The 17,324-nt window shown below is 38.4% G+C and overlaps 1 protein-coding gene and 1 non-coding gene across 2 annotated transcripts; one reads left to right on the plus strand and one right to left on the minus strand.

The window, feature by feature from the left end:
- Nucleotides 1–529: 529 nt before the first annotated feature.
- On the minus strand, nucleotides 530–15,675 carry LTA4H (leukotriene A4 hydrolase). Its single transcript, XM_021527962.2, has 19 exons — nucleotides 15,509–15,675; nucleotides 14,434–14,564; nucleotides 12,206–12,326; nucleotides 11,684–11,752; nucleotides 10,905–11,009; nucleotides 8,549–8,601; nucleotides 7,831–7,903; nucleotides 7,376–7,516; nucleotides 7,134–7,157; nucleotides 6,123–6,193; nucleotides 5,898–6,009; nucleotides 4,995–5,139; nucleotides 4,814–4,917; nucleotides 4,402–4,472; nucleotides 4,115–4,169; nucleotides 3,110–3,205; nucleotides 2,503–2,585; nucleotides 1,685–1,789; nucleotides 530–1,375 (listed from the first exon to the last, which is right to left on the minus strand). The coding sequence occupies exons 1-19, from the start codon at nucleotides 15,653–15,655 to the stop codon at nucleotides 1,255–1,257; spliced, it is 1,827 nt and encodes a 608-aa protein (XP_021383637.2). The 5' UTR covers nucleotides 15,656–15,675; the 3' UTR covers nucleotides 530–1,254.
- Nucleotides 15,676–15,929: 254 nt separating this feature from the next.
- Nucleotides 15,930–16,001, plus strand: TRNAD-GUC (transfer RNA aspartic acid (anticodon GUC)). Its single transcript has one exon. It is a non-coding gene; the product is annotated as a tRNA-Asp (tRNA).
- Nucleotides 16,002–17,324: the final 1,323 nt, after the last annotated feature.

Genomic DNA, 17,324 nt, shown 5'->3' on the forward strand with positions numbered 1-17,324 from the left:
AGCAGAGGTATCCACAAATACTAGGCCACAGCTGCACACTATCAAGCCTGGTGCTGTGTCATGCTTCCTTTGCAGGCAGAAGATGCAAAGAGGAAAAGATATAGAGATAGCTGTTGAGATGGCAACAAAAAAAAGTTTAACAATAATCATGTACACACAGAATATGAAAATACCTCTAGTTTTAAAGGCAAAATGGTAACAACACTCATAGTCCATGCTTGCCACACTAGTGTTCCTAAACAAAGGGACTACCTAGGGTTTAATACTTATCTCCACTTGTTATATGAGCACGAGGGGTAGTGCCCAGAACTAGTTGAAAAAGCAAAATATTAAAATAATCAAATTGGATAAGGAAAGACTTGGGCTTTAGACCCCCTACAATAATAAGTTTTGAAAATAAATAGTGGGTTGAAAACACATTTGGTCTTCATTGTTCTCTTGGATTCATAATAAAAATTTCTCTCACAACAAAGATGAATATTAAATCAAAACTTTTTGTACATATCAATATAGAGACAAGATAGCCAGGTAGGGAATGAAAAGATTTATTTTTTATTCTTTAGGTACTTGAAGTTTCAACCACTGTGCTATGGAAAAGAATGCTATGCACAAAGAGCCATACCATCCACCAATTAATTTTCCAAGTTCTTCAATTCTATCACTGACAAATGATTACATCTCAGAACAGTTTTTGTGTATTCTAAAAATTGCTTGTAATGAAAACATTCTCTCAATTCCAGAGATGTAGCATTTTTGCTGCTTTAGCTGGAAATGTGAAATAGAAAGTGCAGGAGAATGGATTGCAAGCAACCTTGCCCCTGATGAATTACAGCTGTGCTAATTATCAAAGAGGAGGAACTGCCTTGCCCTTAGTGGGACACAGCTGTATCCAATGAGGATGGGTGTTATAAAAGAGTAGGTTAGCTGGTCAAGGGGGAGACAGAAGAGGAGAAAGAAAGGGTAGAGTTTTTTTTTTTGCTGGCCCTGCTGTGAGGGGCTGTTTTTGGAGTCTGCTGGCATCAGAGTCTACAAGGGAAGCCTGCAGTCAGAGTCTGAGAGTAGCTGGAGTCTGCTGGCAGTGCTATCTACTGCAACAGTACTGAACTTGATTTGGAAAATTAATTTTTTAGTTACTTAAGTACCAAAGCAGCAGAGAGCATTTTATGGCATAATCATAAGCATGTATATCAACAGTTTGGGCAATCAGTCTCTTCTTTCAGCAACACAAAAATCTCAAAGAAATAAGTACATTTGTCACTGGTCCTGCTTCAAGTCTTTGCCCACAAGCATCGAAGTGACGGGGTGCATAGAGGCTCTATGCTCCAGAAATGTCTTGACAGCCAGATCTCGACTCTTGTCAAAATTGTAAAGGTCCCTGTAAAAGAAAGAGTAGGAGGCACCACTACAAAAATCCAGGAAAATAATACAACAGAAATTTTTCTAAGAATTCACTTTTCCCTCAAAAGCCTTGCCTTAATGTGCATCCTTGGGACTAAGGTTTCTTCTATGCAAAAAAATGTCAGCAAGTGGAAAGAGCCTCTGAAAATAAGCTTGTTCACAGTACACAGAGAATTCCGTATTAGGCCACTTGAACATGTACAATAAATGCATTTCAAGTATTATACATTCCATTATACTAGAAATGCCAACAGCATGAGCTCCTGAAATTTGGAGATTACTTTACCTGAACAGTGGTCGAGTAAACTTCATCCTGCCCTGATCTGTTGCCATTTTTAAAGCCAGAGGAATAGCTTCTTCCCACTTGGACCTGATACAGAGGCGCAGCCATCTGGGGGTGGAAGAAAAAATTTGCACTTATAATTTCATTTGTGTTAGTGTGGTGGTCAGTTATCTAACGATTCTGTTCCCATAAATGCTTTGAGCACTGCTGTGTATCATGGGAATGAGATTCTAGCTGAACATAAAATATTTAGTGTTTGACTAGCACATTACATACATCAACTCTTTTGTACAACAGGAAAAGATTGCATTCAAGTTCCTCCAAAATGGCAGATTATTTTCTGCAGCTATGTATTTTTTTATATTACAATAGTGTCCAGTTGCATCACTCAGAACTGAATTATACAGCACTTGTCCCATTTGACCAATGGATTAAACAACCAACCAACCAAATGAAATGTCACCATGGGTGCATGTGCTTATTTTGTTTTAAAAAGAAATTGATCTTGTTACAAGAAGTAGAAACCATACAATATGTTTAAAATACTTTGTTATCAGGTCATCAGGTTCTTTTTCTAGCATGCCAGATTAAAATAAAGAACAGCTTATCTACTGTCCACTAACTGTATTTGCCCAATTCATGAATAACAGGATACCACTCTAGTAAGCAATGATGCCTGCACATGCATTTACAAAGCCACAACAAAAACCCCAAACCCAAACCCTGCCCCAGTTCTGTAAAACAGGATGTCTCAGGTGAAGTAGGACAACTTGTTTTATGAAAACATTTAATATTTCAAAAGTGCTCATACTAGAACAAACCTGAATCTTATTTCAGAGTTGTTTATAGCATTGAAGTTGTACACTTCTTGCATGCGTTGGACATGTGACAATGGAAGAGGTGCCTGAAAAAGAAATTGCATGGTCAGAATAAGCCAGAGGAAGACTTAAAGCCAGATATTTCAATAATAAACAGACCAATTCAAGAAGATTGATGCTACAAAGAAACTGAAGTCCTACCATGACAAATATTTTATTTATTCCTTTTATCTTTTCAGTGTATGGAAAGGGGCAAGGAATAAATACTACCTAATTCCCACATTCTGTACTATTGAAACATTCAGGACAAAGTATTCTTATTCAATTTTATTGATAGCTCATTTGTTATAACATCTGGTACAGACTAATTCAAACACTTCATGGTTTTGTTTTTAGCTTCCAAACCAAACTACTTTGTTGTTTATTATCTGAAGAGCAGATAATAATAATAAGGGAGGCAAGGCTGAAGTTTTCAATAACTACGCGTGGTGAGAGAAGATTAATTTAGCAAAACATAAAAGAAAAAGAGTAACTTTATTTCAATGCACAGTAGAGCTTCTATGCCTGCTTTTATGATATCAGAATCAAGTAATCCCAGGTGTGCTTTTACCTCCAGAAGCAACAGTGCCAGGAACTCAATTAACTGATGAGATGACATTTCCTTCAGGTCTGCTGAGCTGAATGAGCTCAAATCACTTTCTTTTGCCTAAAAGAGAGCAGTTACTTATTTTTAATAGGTATTTCAAAATACAATCAGGTGTAATTTTTTGTTTTGATATAAACACTGTTGAGCCATTTCACTTAAAGAAGATACTGATTTGTATCTGTGCAGGATGTTACAATAAGGGGAAGGGAGGGACTTAAGCTGCTGATGTTTGTACTCTTCACTTATCTTCTCTTCACTGATCTTTTTATCACCACTGTCTTTCTGCTAGTTAAGCAAAAAATCAAATACTTTTTAATAAAAATTAACATTCAGAAAAAGGAAGATAAATGATAGGATGCAAGTATCGTGAAAAGCTACAGAGGTAACAAAAGGAGGGTATGCTGAATTCTCTATTAGTTTATGACTTCTATGCTTCAACCTAGGAGAAAATTATGTGGTATTAATTAATATATTTTATGTACCTGTTTTTGATGGGAAATACATACCAACTCCAGTATATCATAGAGGAACTACTGCTAATACAATAATCAATAATGCAGAGGTACCCTGGCATTTGTTTTTAAATCAAGCCATAATATCAGGGTTTCAAAAATAGTATTTTCTGTTTGGTTACTACATACGTATAACAAGAAGTTGGCTCTGTACCTTGTTAAAATATGGACTGCACTTCACAGACAGACCTCACAGCTAATCCCTTGACTTTACAATGAAAGTCTATCCCTTGACTCTACAATGAAGGTCTATCCCTTGACTCTACAATGAAGGTCTATCCCTTGACTCTACAATGAAGGTCTATTCTAGCAAATGCAAAATCTATGGCATAAATGTGACTATAAATACACCCACTCGCAACAAATGAGAGATTTCAGAAGAGAATAGCTCTCTTTTCATAACAAAAAATATTAGCTTTTCAAGGTAGGGACACTTCAGCATTCTTTAACCACTCACTTGGATCCATCTTTGGCTCAAGGCAATGCAAGCATTTGATAGTGTCATATCATACCTGTCAAATATTAAAAACAAAGGATCACATAATGAAATAACCACAGAATAAAATACTGAAAACATTAAGAGTGACTATTTTTACTCCTATATACACCTACATAGTACTAAGGCATTTTCCAATTAAACATTTATAAGACTTTCACCCTGTTTACAAACTGCAGTATGACTGTTAGGAAAATCACATGCAATCTGGAGAAGGAAAAGTTGAACTACAGAAGAGTGCAGCTTACGTAGGCTTCACTGGTGGCATTCCTGGAGCATGAAACCATGAGTTCCAGTCAACTTTATCAAGAATATCTACCTACAAAGAAACATAAAACCTTATTAAATTTTAAATCTGATTTTAGGATTTTTTTTTTGAGAAAATAAAATCTAGTTTCAATATTTTTATTTGTTTTGATAACATTCTTCCAATTACCCCGAAGAGATTACTTCAAAGCAAAGCAATCCCCTCTATGAAAAGAAAAAAAAAATTAAAAGATATCATGATGCAAAGTCATCTTCATAAAATCCCAGATTACATCGCATTAAGTTCTTGAAATAAAGAAATATAAAGAACCAGTCTTTAAATAAGTTCTGACCTAAGTCAGAATTTCACATAATCAAAGGATTTCATGCAATCAGTTTTAAATATTACCCAACCTTATCCTTGAAGTAGGAGTACAAGAACTTCTTCCAGTCCTCTGTTACAATGCTTTTATAAGCAAACTTCTGAACATAAGCTTTCAAGAAGCCAATGAAGACATCTAACAAAAAAGAAAATGTTTTAGTGTTTCAAATTAAGGTGGAAAACAAAAACATATAAAATCTGACTAATGCTTACCTGGTCCTCCAAGGAGCTGTTCAAGGTAAAAAAGCAAAGCAAAACCTTTCTCATATGGCACGGATGAATAGGCAACATCAGGATCTACTTCATCCAGATTAATGACAAGGTTAGTTACTGGATTTTTATCTCCAAGAGTATTTATCTGTGCCAAAGACAAAAGAACACATATCAATCTAGGAAAACTGGCACTCCTGCAGATCTATTTCTATTTATAAAGGTATAAACTATCCAAAACTGAGACAGATTAATTTCAAAGCATTGTCCTTTTCCCTGAAGTTCTGAATCTGCACCAACCTTAAATTACTAAAATTTAGAATCAACCACTGTGTGCTCCAGATGTCTCAAAGCAGTAAATTACTATCATGCCTGTCTAACCATGAGCACCTATTAGTCTGGCTATATTTATCCCCTTATTAACAAACTATTTGAACTATGTCATTAAGCCTTTGAATTTAAAAGGAGATGTACCACCAAAACTTCAGCTCTGGATATGGGCAGAACAGACTTCAGGCTGCTCAAGGAACTAATAAGCTATCACAGACTAGAAATCCAAAAAATAAAGTTGCTTGCATGAGGCACTGGAAATTCTGATGGTCATGGCTGCAGATAATTTTGATAAACTTTCAGCTGCTTAGCATTATGCTAACAGGTAATACTGCAATTTAGTGATACCCAGAACAACGAGAAGAGGCTGTAAAGATGTTCATCCTTACAGAAAAGCTTAATACAATTCAAAGAGCTTTATATAATCTGAGTACATGAAGCTATAACCTTGGGTAGTAATCAAACACCTCGGAACCAAAGTTGTTCATCCTCTAATAAGAAAGCATTAGGACAACTGACAAGACAAATTTTACTTGTGGGAAACCCCACTTGTATGATGACTTTAAAACTATTTACCGTATTCTGCAGTTCTCGCCAACCTCCTAGGGCCTGAAAGTGCCTGAACTGCTCACCAAACAACTGACCACCGATCCTGCGTTCCAGGTACACAGTATGACCCTCATTCAGCCTGGAAAGACATTGATGAAGTCAGCACTGGTAGGATGATAAAATTAATTTAGTTAGTCTCTTTACAGATTAAATTTAAAATATGATTTGCATTGCACTGAACACTATACCCACCAAAAATGCTCCCATGTTTTGTTGGTTACCAAGTTTCCTGTCCAGCTATGAGAGATTTCATGTGCAATAACCTAAAACACAAAACCAGATCCACCACTTAGACTCCTCTGGGAAAAAAGTATCAGATCCCGACAAAAAGAACAAAATGCTGATGGAATCTCATTTGCTATCTTATGTTCACAGAGTCAGTTAGCATTCACAGTTCTGCAGATCTATCCATATGAATTTTAAGCAGAGGACCAATGCTAGCATAGCTAACAGAATTTTTCAACGTCTAGCCTAAAGCCATAGAGAGCCATACTGAGCAATGGCTTGGTGTAGGTAACTTGCTTATGAAATCACATTTCAGAATACAGAATACCAAGTCATGGACTAGTACTGCTTTCTCACCTAAGCAACTTCTGCAATGGGAAAGCTAATGATGCATGATATATTAAAAAGTACCCATGTCAAATATTTAAGTATTCTTCATTTAAGACAACCTTTTTTTTAAGTTTAGCAGTACATCACTCTAGTAGAAAGACATATGCAATACAATTGCATTCAGAGTATTCAATTTTGCAGAAAAAAAAGTATTTATTCTAATTGTATTCATTATTTCCACTTTGAAGAAATCTGTATATTATATGAGATCTAGTGCACTGACACATAGAGGAAGAAGTTATCTCCTAATGATTTTGATGAGGCCAATTCAGTTGTGATTTCTAATCACATCTATACACAGATGTTGTTTAACAGGACAGGAAAAGAGTTATGAAGCAGCTAACCTCAGTCAGCTCCCTGTGTATATAGGCATCCATGTTATTTCCATCTGTCCATTATACAAAATAGATACTTTACAGAGTTTACTTTAAATTAACACTTGCTTTTGTAAGAGTTCTTGGGTTACTACCTTAACTTTTAATTTCCCCAGTGAAAAAAGACCAAGTATTCAGGTATTTATTATAAAGGAATTCAGATACATCTTCAAGTTTTGTTCTACTTGAAGAGAGGAATCTATTTTTGACTTACATTTGATAGAGATCGATCACCTGCCTAAAAAGAAAAGGGAAAGCCAAGTTAGTTGTTAGGTTCAAGTCAGCCTCAAAACAGATCACTTCATGCAGTTTCTTCTATGATACCTAACTCCAAAGGAGGAAGGAACATTTACAGGTCTTTCTAGGAAGACTAATCCAATTTGTGCATTGCTATTCATCACCTGATTGACATGCAAGCCCTAAGGAAAAGCTAACTTTTATCACTGCTATACTTACCAGTAGCGTTGGAGTTACAAAAGTAAGACAAGGATTCTCCATACCACCATAAGGAAAAGAAGGTGGTAAGACTAACAAATCATACTGTCCCCAGACATAAGGTCCTGCCAAATCTTCTGCTGTTTTCAGCATAGCTTCAGCCTGAAACAAGAATTCACATTAATTTCTAAAATGATTTCTGACTATAAACACTGAACAAATAATAACCTATTGACCCCATATTTCATTCCCTTTCAGCTTGGCAAGTCTCACATGTAAAACAAGTATGGGACTGTATCAATATGTACTTTCAGTACTAAGTTTGTACTGCAATAGATTAGTAGCATTGGTGGGATGGGAGGTAGATAAAGGAGAACTAAAGATGACCAAAACAGAGAACTGTAGTCTGTTTTTTTTCCAATACTATGTGAAATAGTTATCTTACAACACTGTTTTTGTTGTTGTTAATTACTCGCCTCAGAAAATTCATAGGCTGATTTATCCACTAGTTCCTTTTCAGCCCAGACCAGTGTCCTCGGGCCAATCTTTCTGTTGAAAGTAAAAATAAATACCAATAAGACAGTATGAACCAGAAGTAATTCTATGGGAAACTAATACAGACAGCGTATGTGTAACTGTAACCCACAGCTCTTGAGTAACCCACATTGCAGAGGGAACTCATTAGGGAATCTTTGTCTGCTTTTCCTCTCCATTGCTAAAGCAAAGCCTTAGAAAACAAAATAAACATGCATGCATTATTCAGCACAAAAGAACAGGAAAACCACTTACAGATTTTTAAATGCTATCAAGCCCTAATATAAAAGCATTACTGTGGCCTTTATTAACACAACCTTGTGCCAATGAGAAATAAAGCTGAAGCAATACTTTTCTGCCTTTTACAGAAAAGGCTTATTTGTTAACTAGAAAAGAAGATCTCTTCCCTGTGCTAAATTTTAACCACTAAGGGCTTTTTTAGGTCCAAACTCTTTATGCTGTTTCTCTAATTTACAGCACAAGTAAAAAAAAATATTCAAGAGCAAATCAAGATATGTGCAGTTTTATACAAATTAACAGGTTAACTGAACTTCTAAGGCACTTTAAATTTAGAAATAAGACCAAGAACCAATTTTTAAAAAGCTCAAAAGATTTATTGTGGTTATTAATATTTATTATACATTGTACAGATTCACTCACCGACTTTCTAAAGCTCCAACTACTAAAGCAAACAAGTAGCAAGGTATGGGAACCTAGTGGAGAACATAGGAAAAATAAAGAAATATTACTTGTAATGTCAGTTATCAGACTACTGACTCAGAGAAGAACAAAAGTATATAAATAAAGTTTTCCTCCAGAGTTTCCTGCCTTAAAGGCAGGCGCTGTGTTTTTCAAAAACATTGTTCTTTCTTCCCAAATGATACTCCTTTATCTACAGGATGTACTTGCTTCAGATGTTTCAGGCAAAACCCGCAAAACTCTAAGTATCTGAAAAACTTACAGAACCCACTAAGTATTTTTCAAACTCTAAGTTTGAAAAAATCTGCATGCAAAATTCCTGCTGGTTTGGTTTCTCTTCAAAAGAAAGTCAGTTTTCCATATTCATTTCAGTTCCACTAAATTTTATGGAAGGAGAAGTTAAGAGATACTGCTCAAATAAAGGGCAGTTTTATCATGCAGAAAGATACAGGAAGAGCCTTAATGAAGCAAACAAGAATATTTATAGATATAAATACATTAAAGAAAAAAGATTCAGTAAAAATCAAAATGTGTATATTTGATTTCCATGTTTGGAATTAAAAAAACTCTAAATATTTGTTATTTCAATGAAAAAAAACTCCTAACTGAAGTATCTTTATAGAGAACTGCTTTCTCCAAGTGCTCTAGAAAGAAAAGGTGATAATACAGCCATTCCTGTAAAAGTTCCACTTTGTCTGAATTTAAACAATGTTAAATAAGTAAGACTTAAAATCGTAATTAGTTGGAGACACAATTTCAGAAAATTTTATTCCACTGTTATCCACAAACCATTTAAATATTGTTTACTAAAATACACATATCATCATCTGTGTTTTAATTTTACCTATTAACCCACAGAACATATTATTGAAAAGAACAAAGTCCCTTATGTTATAGATGAGTTAAGAAAAAACACCTCCACATTTTGATGTCCAATTTGCTAATTTGACATTTTGAAATTCAAATGTCAATAACTGTTGGGTTGTAAACTCATTCTTACAGAGGTTGCTCTCCACTACCCTTTTTTCCATCCTGGCTATGCAGAAAAAGGAGTTTTAGGTAAGCCTCAGCACGCTTATATGTCCAAGAGCTTGATGCATTTGCCTTTTTCATCTGAGGAAAGACACCTAACAAATCAGTGTTGACATCAGGCGACATGCATGTCCTTTTCCATGTCTTTTTTCATTTGTGTATTTTCTGCTTAATGTGTTTTCTTTAAAGAAAAGCATGTCTTTTTTTAAAAAGTAATGGTTTTCTGTATCAGAAAGTGTAGCATAATTTCAATTACACAAAATGTTATTGCTGGTACAGGTCCATCATGCTTTTCAACAGTGTATTCCTAGATAACATTCATCTCTGGATTACAGAGACAACATAGAAGTCTTCTAGACTGAGAGTAGCAAATGTTTTGGCTCCACAGAGAGGGCAGAGCACTGCTTACTGATGTGCTCGAGATAAGGGAACTGTTTTTTCCCCTCTCTCAGGTTTCACGCAGCAGCCAAATCAAACCCGACAGCTGCTGCTGTTCAGAGTACTCTAATGACCTCCTCTCCTCCAGTCACATCATACCACTCCTCCTTGCAGTTATTCAGTGTCAGCAGCCCAGATTTATGTTAATTTTATCTGTTTGTTCAGCAAAATGAACTGGGCTCACCAAAAGAGCTCATAAACACCAGAACTGTAATCCAAAAAACTGTGAGAACAAAAATGCCAGAAGAGTAAATCAGGACTGCTGCTTTATGAGCAGTGGAATCATTAGAATAGCTGCACCACTTAATAAAACTTCCAGAGAACAGTAATCTTAAATTGGCTGGAGATACTTTCCATAGATACCAAAGTTTTCCCATTAAAAAAAACAACCTAAAAATCTGTTGTCAGAAGTTGCCTAACTTCAAGCTAAAAATTGGTTCTGACATTGAGTTCCACTGCTTAGATGAAAGCTCTTGGTGAGTTTAAAATTCGCAGGTTCTGTTTTCCAAAACTTCCTTCCATATTATTTGCATCTGCACTATTTTCCAAAAATCAGTGCAGACAAAAAGGGTTGTGACAGGACTAGTTTTGAGTATTGAAACATTTTCAAAACTTGAATTTGGCTTTTCTGGGAATGCCAAAAACAACCAGAAAGCACCAGCAGCACCAGCGTTCACTAGTTGTCTTCTCAGAGCTGGAGTTCCATAATGCCTCACATTTCTAGCGTGGCAAAGAGCTATGTGAGTCACATGATTTATCCATGATACCAAAACCACACCTGAGGTGATTGTGAGCTGCACAGGTGAGGAGTAAGCCATGCAGCCATTTCCTAGCCCGGAACACTTACGTTCTGGCTGAAGCGGTAAACCTTGTGGGTGCTGTCCTCTGGGTCGGGTGCCTCTCCATCGCGATTCGCGCTCATCAGAGCCACCAGCTCCTTTGGGACGGATATCTGAGAGGGCACACAGCCATAAGCAATGCAGCTGGCACTCAGCATTATACTCCATACTACAAGCAGCTGATAACAAAGACTAGCCCAGATTTGTTCTGTTATTAGGTCATCTCTGTCAAGCAGAACATAAAGCATACAGAAAATGTTGTCTTGAAGACAGGAAATATTGAATTAATCAGTGGAGTACCTCCAACAGAAGTTAAAAGGCTCACTTTCTTCAGACAACTGAATTGTAATGTCACAGTGCACATCTCTCTTGCTTTTTGCTTCCTTAAAACTATTTACACCAGGACTGTAAATATCCCCTAACTCTATACCAAAGTATATTACTTAAATCCTTTTCAAGTATTTTTTACTTTACAGCACTCTTTGCTGTCTTACTGTCAGCTTTTCCTTCATCTTTCCAGCATCTTTCTTACTACTGCATTTTTACTTCCTTTTGCAAATAGATACATAATAATGGAAAAAGAGTTGACATATACAAAAAGGAAATGGTAAAGTTAGAGAACTGCCACAGGGAAGATCACCTCTTTCCTCTCATATTGAGCTGAAAGTCAATACTGTGGTTTTATATTAGGCCACATGCTGGCAGCTACCAAAAAACCCTGACCAATATAAATTCAACCATTGTAGCATTTGTCTTCAGTTAAGACACATGACTTAGGTTCATCTACCTCTGCATAGTAGGTTAGTTTCACAGCAGGTGTGTCTTGGCATGGAAAAATGGCTCTGCAGTGGATAGCCTAGAGAGGGAGAAAGGAAAAGAAGATAAAACAAAACTGTCTTTCTAATGCAGAGGACTAGAAATAAATCAATTAATACACTATAGAGCAAGTCTAGACAGCTCCTCCAGAGAATTTGTTATCTGTAATCCTGTACTTCTATCACTTAGAGCCTACAGGCCTTTGTAAAAGAAATAATAGTAGGTAAGGCAGATCAATGGACAAAAGTATTGGTTGTAAAGGACCGTATGTTCTTCAACAAGGATACTGGAGTATCCAGAATTATCAAACTGTAAACATATAATAAAATCTCAACAACATCCTAACATTAAGTGTTTTCATTTAGGACCTTTGACACACAGCTAGAAGTTACAGGCTACTGCGCTTCCCCTTTCTAGCCTTTCTCTCCAGTTCTTTAGAAACCAAGGGAAATTACAGTGGTATGTCAACAAGTTTGGAAAAAATGAACTCAACCTGGCACTGGCTGAAGAGAAATGGGTGTTTCTTTCCAGAAGTTTGCTCTGGAGTAAACCATTGGAGAGCTGAAGACTGTGGAGAGCTTTCAAAAGAGATTTCAACAATTGCTTCTTGTCCCCTGTACAATAAAGAACACAGTCAGACTGTTTTGACACAAATCCTGATCACATTGAAATTCCTCTGCAAAGATGTCTGAAAAACAGGTCTGCAAAACTGTCTCAAAAGCATTAAAAATCAGAACAAGTATCATATTAAAAGCAACAATTCCCTTTCAATTAGGGTATTAAAAAATGGTTAGCTAATTTCATTTTTACATCCCAAGGTACTTTTATTATTGTTTTTACTAACCAGAAACTTTTCTCTCTTCAAGGAAAGCACAGGCTATTTGGGCCAGCTACATGTATATAGTTTTGTAACAGCTAAGTTACCTTGTACATGTAAGTGTAAAAAACCCTCTGCAATACACAAACAAAAAAAAACCCCTACATGAGTGCAAAACCCTACATAAGATACACGGCCGAATAACATAGAATAAGTATTCTGTACATTAAAAATTTAGACTTTCTGTCTGATGTTAATGTTCTGTAAGTATTATCCTTAAGAAGACAAAAACACCCTGAAAATTATCAGTAATTGTAGAACTAACTCCTATTAACAGTAGGAGTTAACAAGAAAAATAAATAATGTTCAGATTTTATTCAGGGTTTCAGAACTGGTGTCATGCAAAAACTGACAGTTACATGTAAGAGGGGAATCAGTTTGCTAATGAGGGAACACACACCAACCTGCCACATTCATACTCTTTTTTATTAAAAACGTATCTTAACCATCACTGACACCCAAAGTACATGGAAGTACTTGCTTCTGTTCTCAGAAAGTTCCAGATTATACATGCAACTCTTGGAATAAACAATCGAGCCATAAATCAGAACAAGCTTCAGCTAATCAGAGGAACTGGGACACTAGATAAGCTGACCAGGTGTACACATCTGGTTTATAACCAGTATTCCAAAGTACATATTAGACAAAAAAAAAGAAAATAACTGGTATTACCATAAGGCACATTGCTTTCTCAATGATCAGACTTCCAGTTGTAACTCCCACCCTTTCCTATCGCTGTGTCATTGATAGTTATATAGGGGACTACGTCTCACACTAGATTATGAATTCTTATGGTCACAAGTCATACCTCCTCTTTTTTTTCTTACCAGGAAATTTAGAACTTAAAAAAAAAAAAAAAAAAAAAAAAGGGGCAGCTGAAAGTAAAATAAAAGAAATGGGCCTATATTTCTGATGTGGCATGTTTGCTCAAGTACTTAATTTGTTCAATTTCTTAAGAGACCAGAAGTGTTTCTCCAGAAAGGACAACTGTTTTATGACATTCCTTTCTCTTCCTCATTATTTGTGTTTCTTAACTGCACTAATTCAGAGTACAGCATTAAAAAGAAAAAAAGCTTAAAAACCAGACTAAACTGGAAGAGTTTTTAGAGGTAGCAATGAGTTCTAAAAACCAAACAATTAGAAGTAACTTAATATTCGATTTTATTCAAACAAGGGAACTTCCTTATACAATCACAGCTTTCAGCTTTGGCACCATGGAGGATTGAGATACCACTGAGTTACAAAATACAAAGCAAAATGCCAAAAAACATACTGTAATTTGGCAACAGCTTTTTAATTCATGCACATTAAGAGGTAGACCATGGTTAGTTCACTCTCCATCATGCTGTCAACATGAATTACCAAAGTCAACAAAATAAAACTTTGATTATTTGAAAACATGCTCTTATCTAATCATAGTGGTAACCTGAAGTTCTACAGAAATGCAGAACCAGCCCTTGTATAAAAGAGATCCAACAGGGGCTGTAGCTTCACATGCTCTACACTGTAACAATTCTAAACCAGGTAGTTAAAGCAGAAACAATATTACTGATGAGAAGCACTGGAAAAATTGTGATATATTTCACATCATTATGCTACTCAGTTTAGTAATTTTGTACCCGATACAAGGTCTGGGGACAGATACAGATACAAACACTCTCAAAGTTTTGACTAATGAAAGCCAAATATGACATTAATCTACAAGATCATATGAAACAATTGCAATACCCTGATTCTAATTTACAAGTCCCTTTGCAAGCTTTACTCAACAACCCTACAGGCAGACAAGCAGCTTATACAGTGCATTTTGAAAACCACCTAAAGGTGTAGGGAAAAGTGTGTACCTTCTTAGTTCATTTGGAAATGTGATTTCTAGAGGGGTTCCCTTGAAACTGTGCTTCTCTCCAAAAGCAAATCGTGCATCCTGTCCATTTACAGTCACTTTAAATACCTGTACGTCTTTTGTATCCAGGACCTGTGATAAAAAACATATTGCATGCCAGTTAACATGCCAGTTAAATATTGTAAAATAATAAATGCAGCACTCTGAAATCTTAAACGAAAGTCCCTCTGAAGGAAAAAGTATTTTCTAAATAAAACCAGGAAAACTGACTCTGTTGACCACCGGGAACCAGTATTTTAAGAGAGCAGCGCTGAACTTGAAAAGCTGGAGGGGATAGAGGAAGAAAACCAACTTCTAACCATAGAAGTGAATTAAGAAAAACAAAGGTTGTCGAGGTGTTACTCGACAGTACTGCTATGAAGTGAGGAGAACGGTATAAAAACCCCTGCTAAGGCTTCTGTTGGAGCACACCACAGCAAATCCCGACCTTCATGCAATGGAAGGTGAATTAAATAGTACAGTATACTCATTTTTAGCAGGAACGAGGCGTTACTCTTTATTACTAATAGGATTGGGCTTTTCCCCTTAAAAAAATAAGTGCCAACCACAAAAGAATTTTATGGAGTTAGCATGAGAAAAGCCCAGAACCCCCGAACTTCGAATATAATGCTAAATTTAAGAGGTATTCACATGCTTATTTTTAGAGATAACAGAGAAAGCAACACACAGGCGAAAAAGCCCTAAATCTAGATTTCCAGTGATTTATTCCCATCTTTTCGGCAGCAGGGGAAGACACAGTCTTGCCCTTCCCTTGCGCACCGCGCCGGCTCTGGCGGGCTGAGCGGGAACGGAGGGCTGCGAGGCGGTGTCAGGCTCCAGCCGAGCAGCGGGCAGGGGCGGCGGGTCCGGGAAGGAAGGAAGGAAGGAAGGAGGGAGGGAGGGAAGGAAGAAAGGAAGGAAGGAGGGAGGGAAGGACGGGCGCGGGAAGGCGGCAGGGCGCGGGCTCCGGGCTCGCCCCTCGCGGTCCGCGGGGTCCCCTCGCGCCCCCGCCCTCACCGCCCCCCCGCCCCCGTTACCAGGCGGCGCAGCGCCTCGCGCTCCGCGCGCGCGGTGAGGGCGGCCGTGCCCCGCAGCACGCGCGCCGCGAAGTCCGCGCGGCAGCGCAGGTGGAGGTGCCGCGTGAGGCAGCACGCGGGAGACGCGAACGAGCTGGGGTCCGCCATCGCTCGCGCGCCGTCTACCCGCCCTGCCCGGCCGTGCCACCCTGCGCGGCACGGAGCCCGCCGCGGAGAGGGGAGGGGAGGCCCCTGGGAGGTGTAGTGCCGCCCTCCGCGCGGAGAGGGCGGGGGAACGCCGTGAGAACTACAGAACCCATGGTGCATTGCGAGAGAAGGGGGTGGTAAACCGAGAAGCAGGGGTGGCTGGAATCGGCCCTCACGAGGATGCGAGAGACTAAACAGAATATGAGCCCTACTGGAAGATACACGCATGTACAGTTCCTCGTTAGTATAGTGGTAAGTATCCCCGCCTGTCACGCGGGAGACCGGGGTTCGATTCCCCGACGGGGAGGTACATATATTTTTCCCTAGCTGCTTCTACCGTAAGGGCAAAATCAGTTTTTTGGGAAATCAAAGCTTTTCCCAGACAGTCGTAGTAAAACGACTCCGACTCTAAAGCAGAAAGAGAAGCTACTCGGGTCTGGCTGCCTGCCTGCTCCAGGGCTGAGGTAGTGGTGGAGTCTCACAAGATCAGCTGCAAAACTGAGAGCAGGCGCAAAGGAAAGCATTTTAATATTTTAATGGCTCAAACAGCTGAACAAAAGGGTTAAACCTCGGAAACATTCACCCGTTTTCTTAAACTGGGATGGAAATAACCTAACCCTGCCTCACTTGAGTCAGAAACAATGGGAACGGGGACAGGTCAAACAGGCACAGAAGAGGGAAGGTGGAAGGCCAGAGGCCGTATCCTGGCTTGCAGTAACACAGCCTGGCATTTTTGTCCTCAAAACGAGAGCTTCAGTGATCAGAAAGCCCTGAGGCTTCACTGGATACTGCCCAGAGCGTACTTAGCTATGTGCACCAGCTAAGAGTAGTTTGCAGAACAGCTGTGAGACTCCAGCATCCCTGCTTACCTTTAGTTAGTATGACTGCAAATGCTTTATAAGGCACCCCGTCTTTTTTAATCCTTTTGCCAGAAACTTATTTACCTATTTATTTATTTATTAAACAGTTCAGCACAAAGGTACTAGGAGAGATCTCCTCCTGTCTGTGGAAGGTCAGCAGATGCTGAGCAGTAAATATGATCACCCAAATTTCTATTTTTCCAAGTCAAGAAATAGCTCCATGGCCAATTGAACATAAAAGAAGTAAGGAACTAAGACCCAAGGCAAAAGGCCAAGACACCCAGCTGTGAGGATGCATGTGCCTGGTGTTCAGAGCAGGAGGCTGGTGAGCCCTGCTCTGGCCCTGGCTTTGTGTACTCTGGCAGTTCCAGTAAAGCTAATTTTATGCCCTGAACTGAAAGTAGATCTGTACCATGAGCAACCTTGCATCAGCCACCCAGCCAGCAGCAAGCACTCAAGTGAGGATATGCACAAGAGAAATTTTCTCTGTGTAATAAGAGCTAAGAAGCAACTTGACAGAAAAGTTTGGCAACAAAGGGCAATTCCTCTTAACACAGCATTGCTGGAAACCATGGACATGTAATGCCAAATCCAGAATCTAACCCCTGTCAGCCTCAGAAATTGGTTTCTGAAGCAGCACACCTTCAGTCCAAGTGCGGACAGCCATGGGAACAGCACACCAAGAGCTGTGGGGAGCTGAGAGCTGTGGGGAGCTGAGACCACAGGAGGAATGCTAGGCTTGATGTACTGTGCAAGGCCAAGAGATGGTT

The sequence above is a fragment of the Lonchura striata genome, chromosome 5 (genome assembly GCF_046129695.1).
Source record: "Lonchura striata isolate bLonStr1 chromosome 5, bLonStr1.mat, whole genome shotgun sequence".
NCBI classification, from domain to species: domain Eukaryota; kingdom Metazoa; phylum Chordata; class Aves; order Passeriformes; family Estrildidae; genus Lonchura; species Lonchura striata.

Coding starts and splice junctions, on each gene's coding strand:
- LTA4H (XM_021527962.2), bottom strand. CDS start 15,655: ATGGCGGACCCCAGCTCGTTCGCGTCTCCCGCGTGCTGCCTCACGCGG. Junction 7,904..8,548: donor GTTGGAGCTTTAGAAAGTCG/GTGAGTGAATCT, acceptor TACTTTCAACAG/AAAGATTGGCCCGAGGACAC. Junction 2,586..3,109: donor TGGCACTGTTGCTTCTGGAG/GTAAAAGCACAC, acceptor TTTCTTTTTCAG/GCACCTCTTCCATTGTCACA.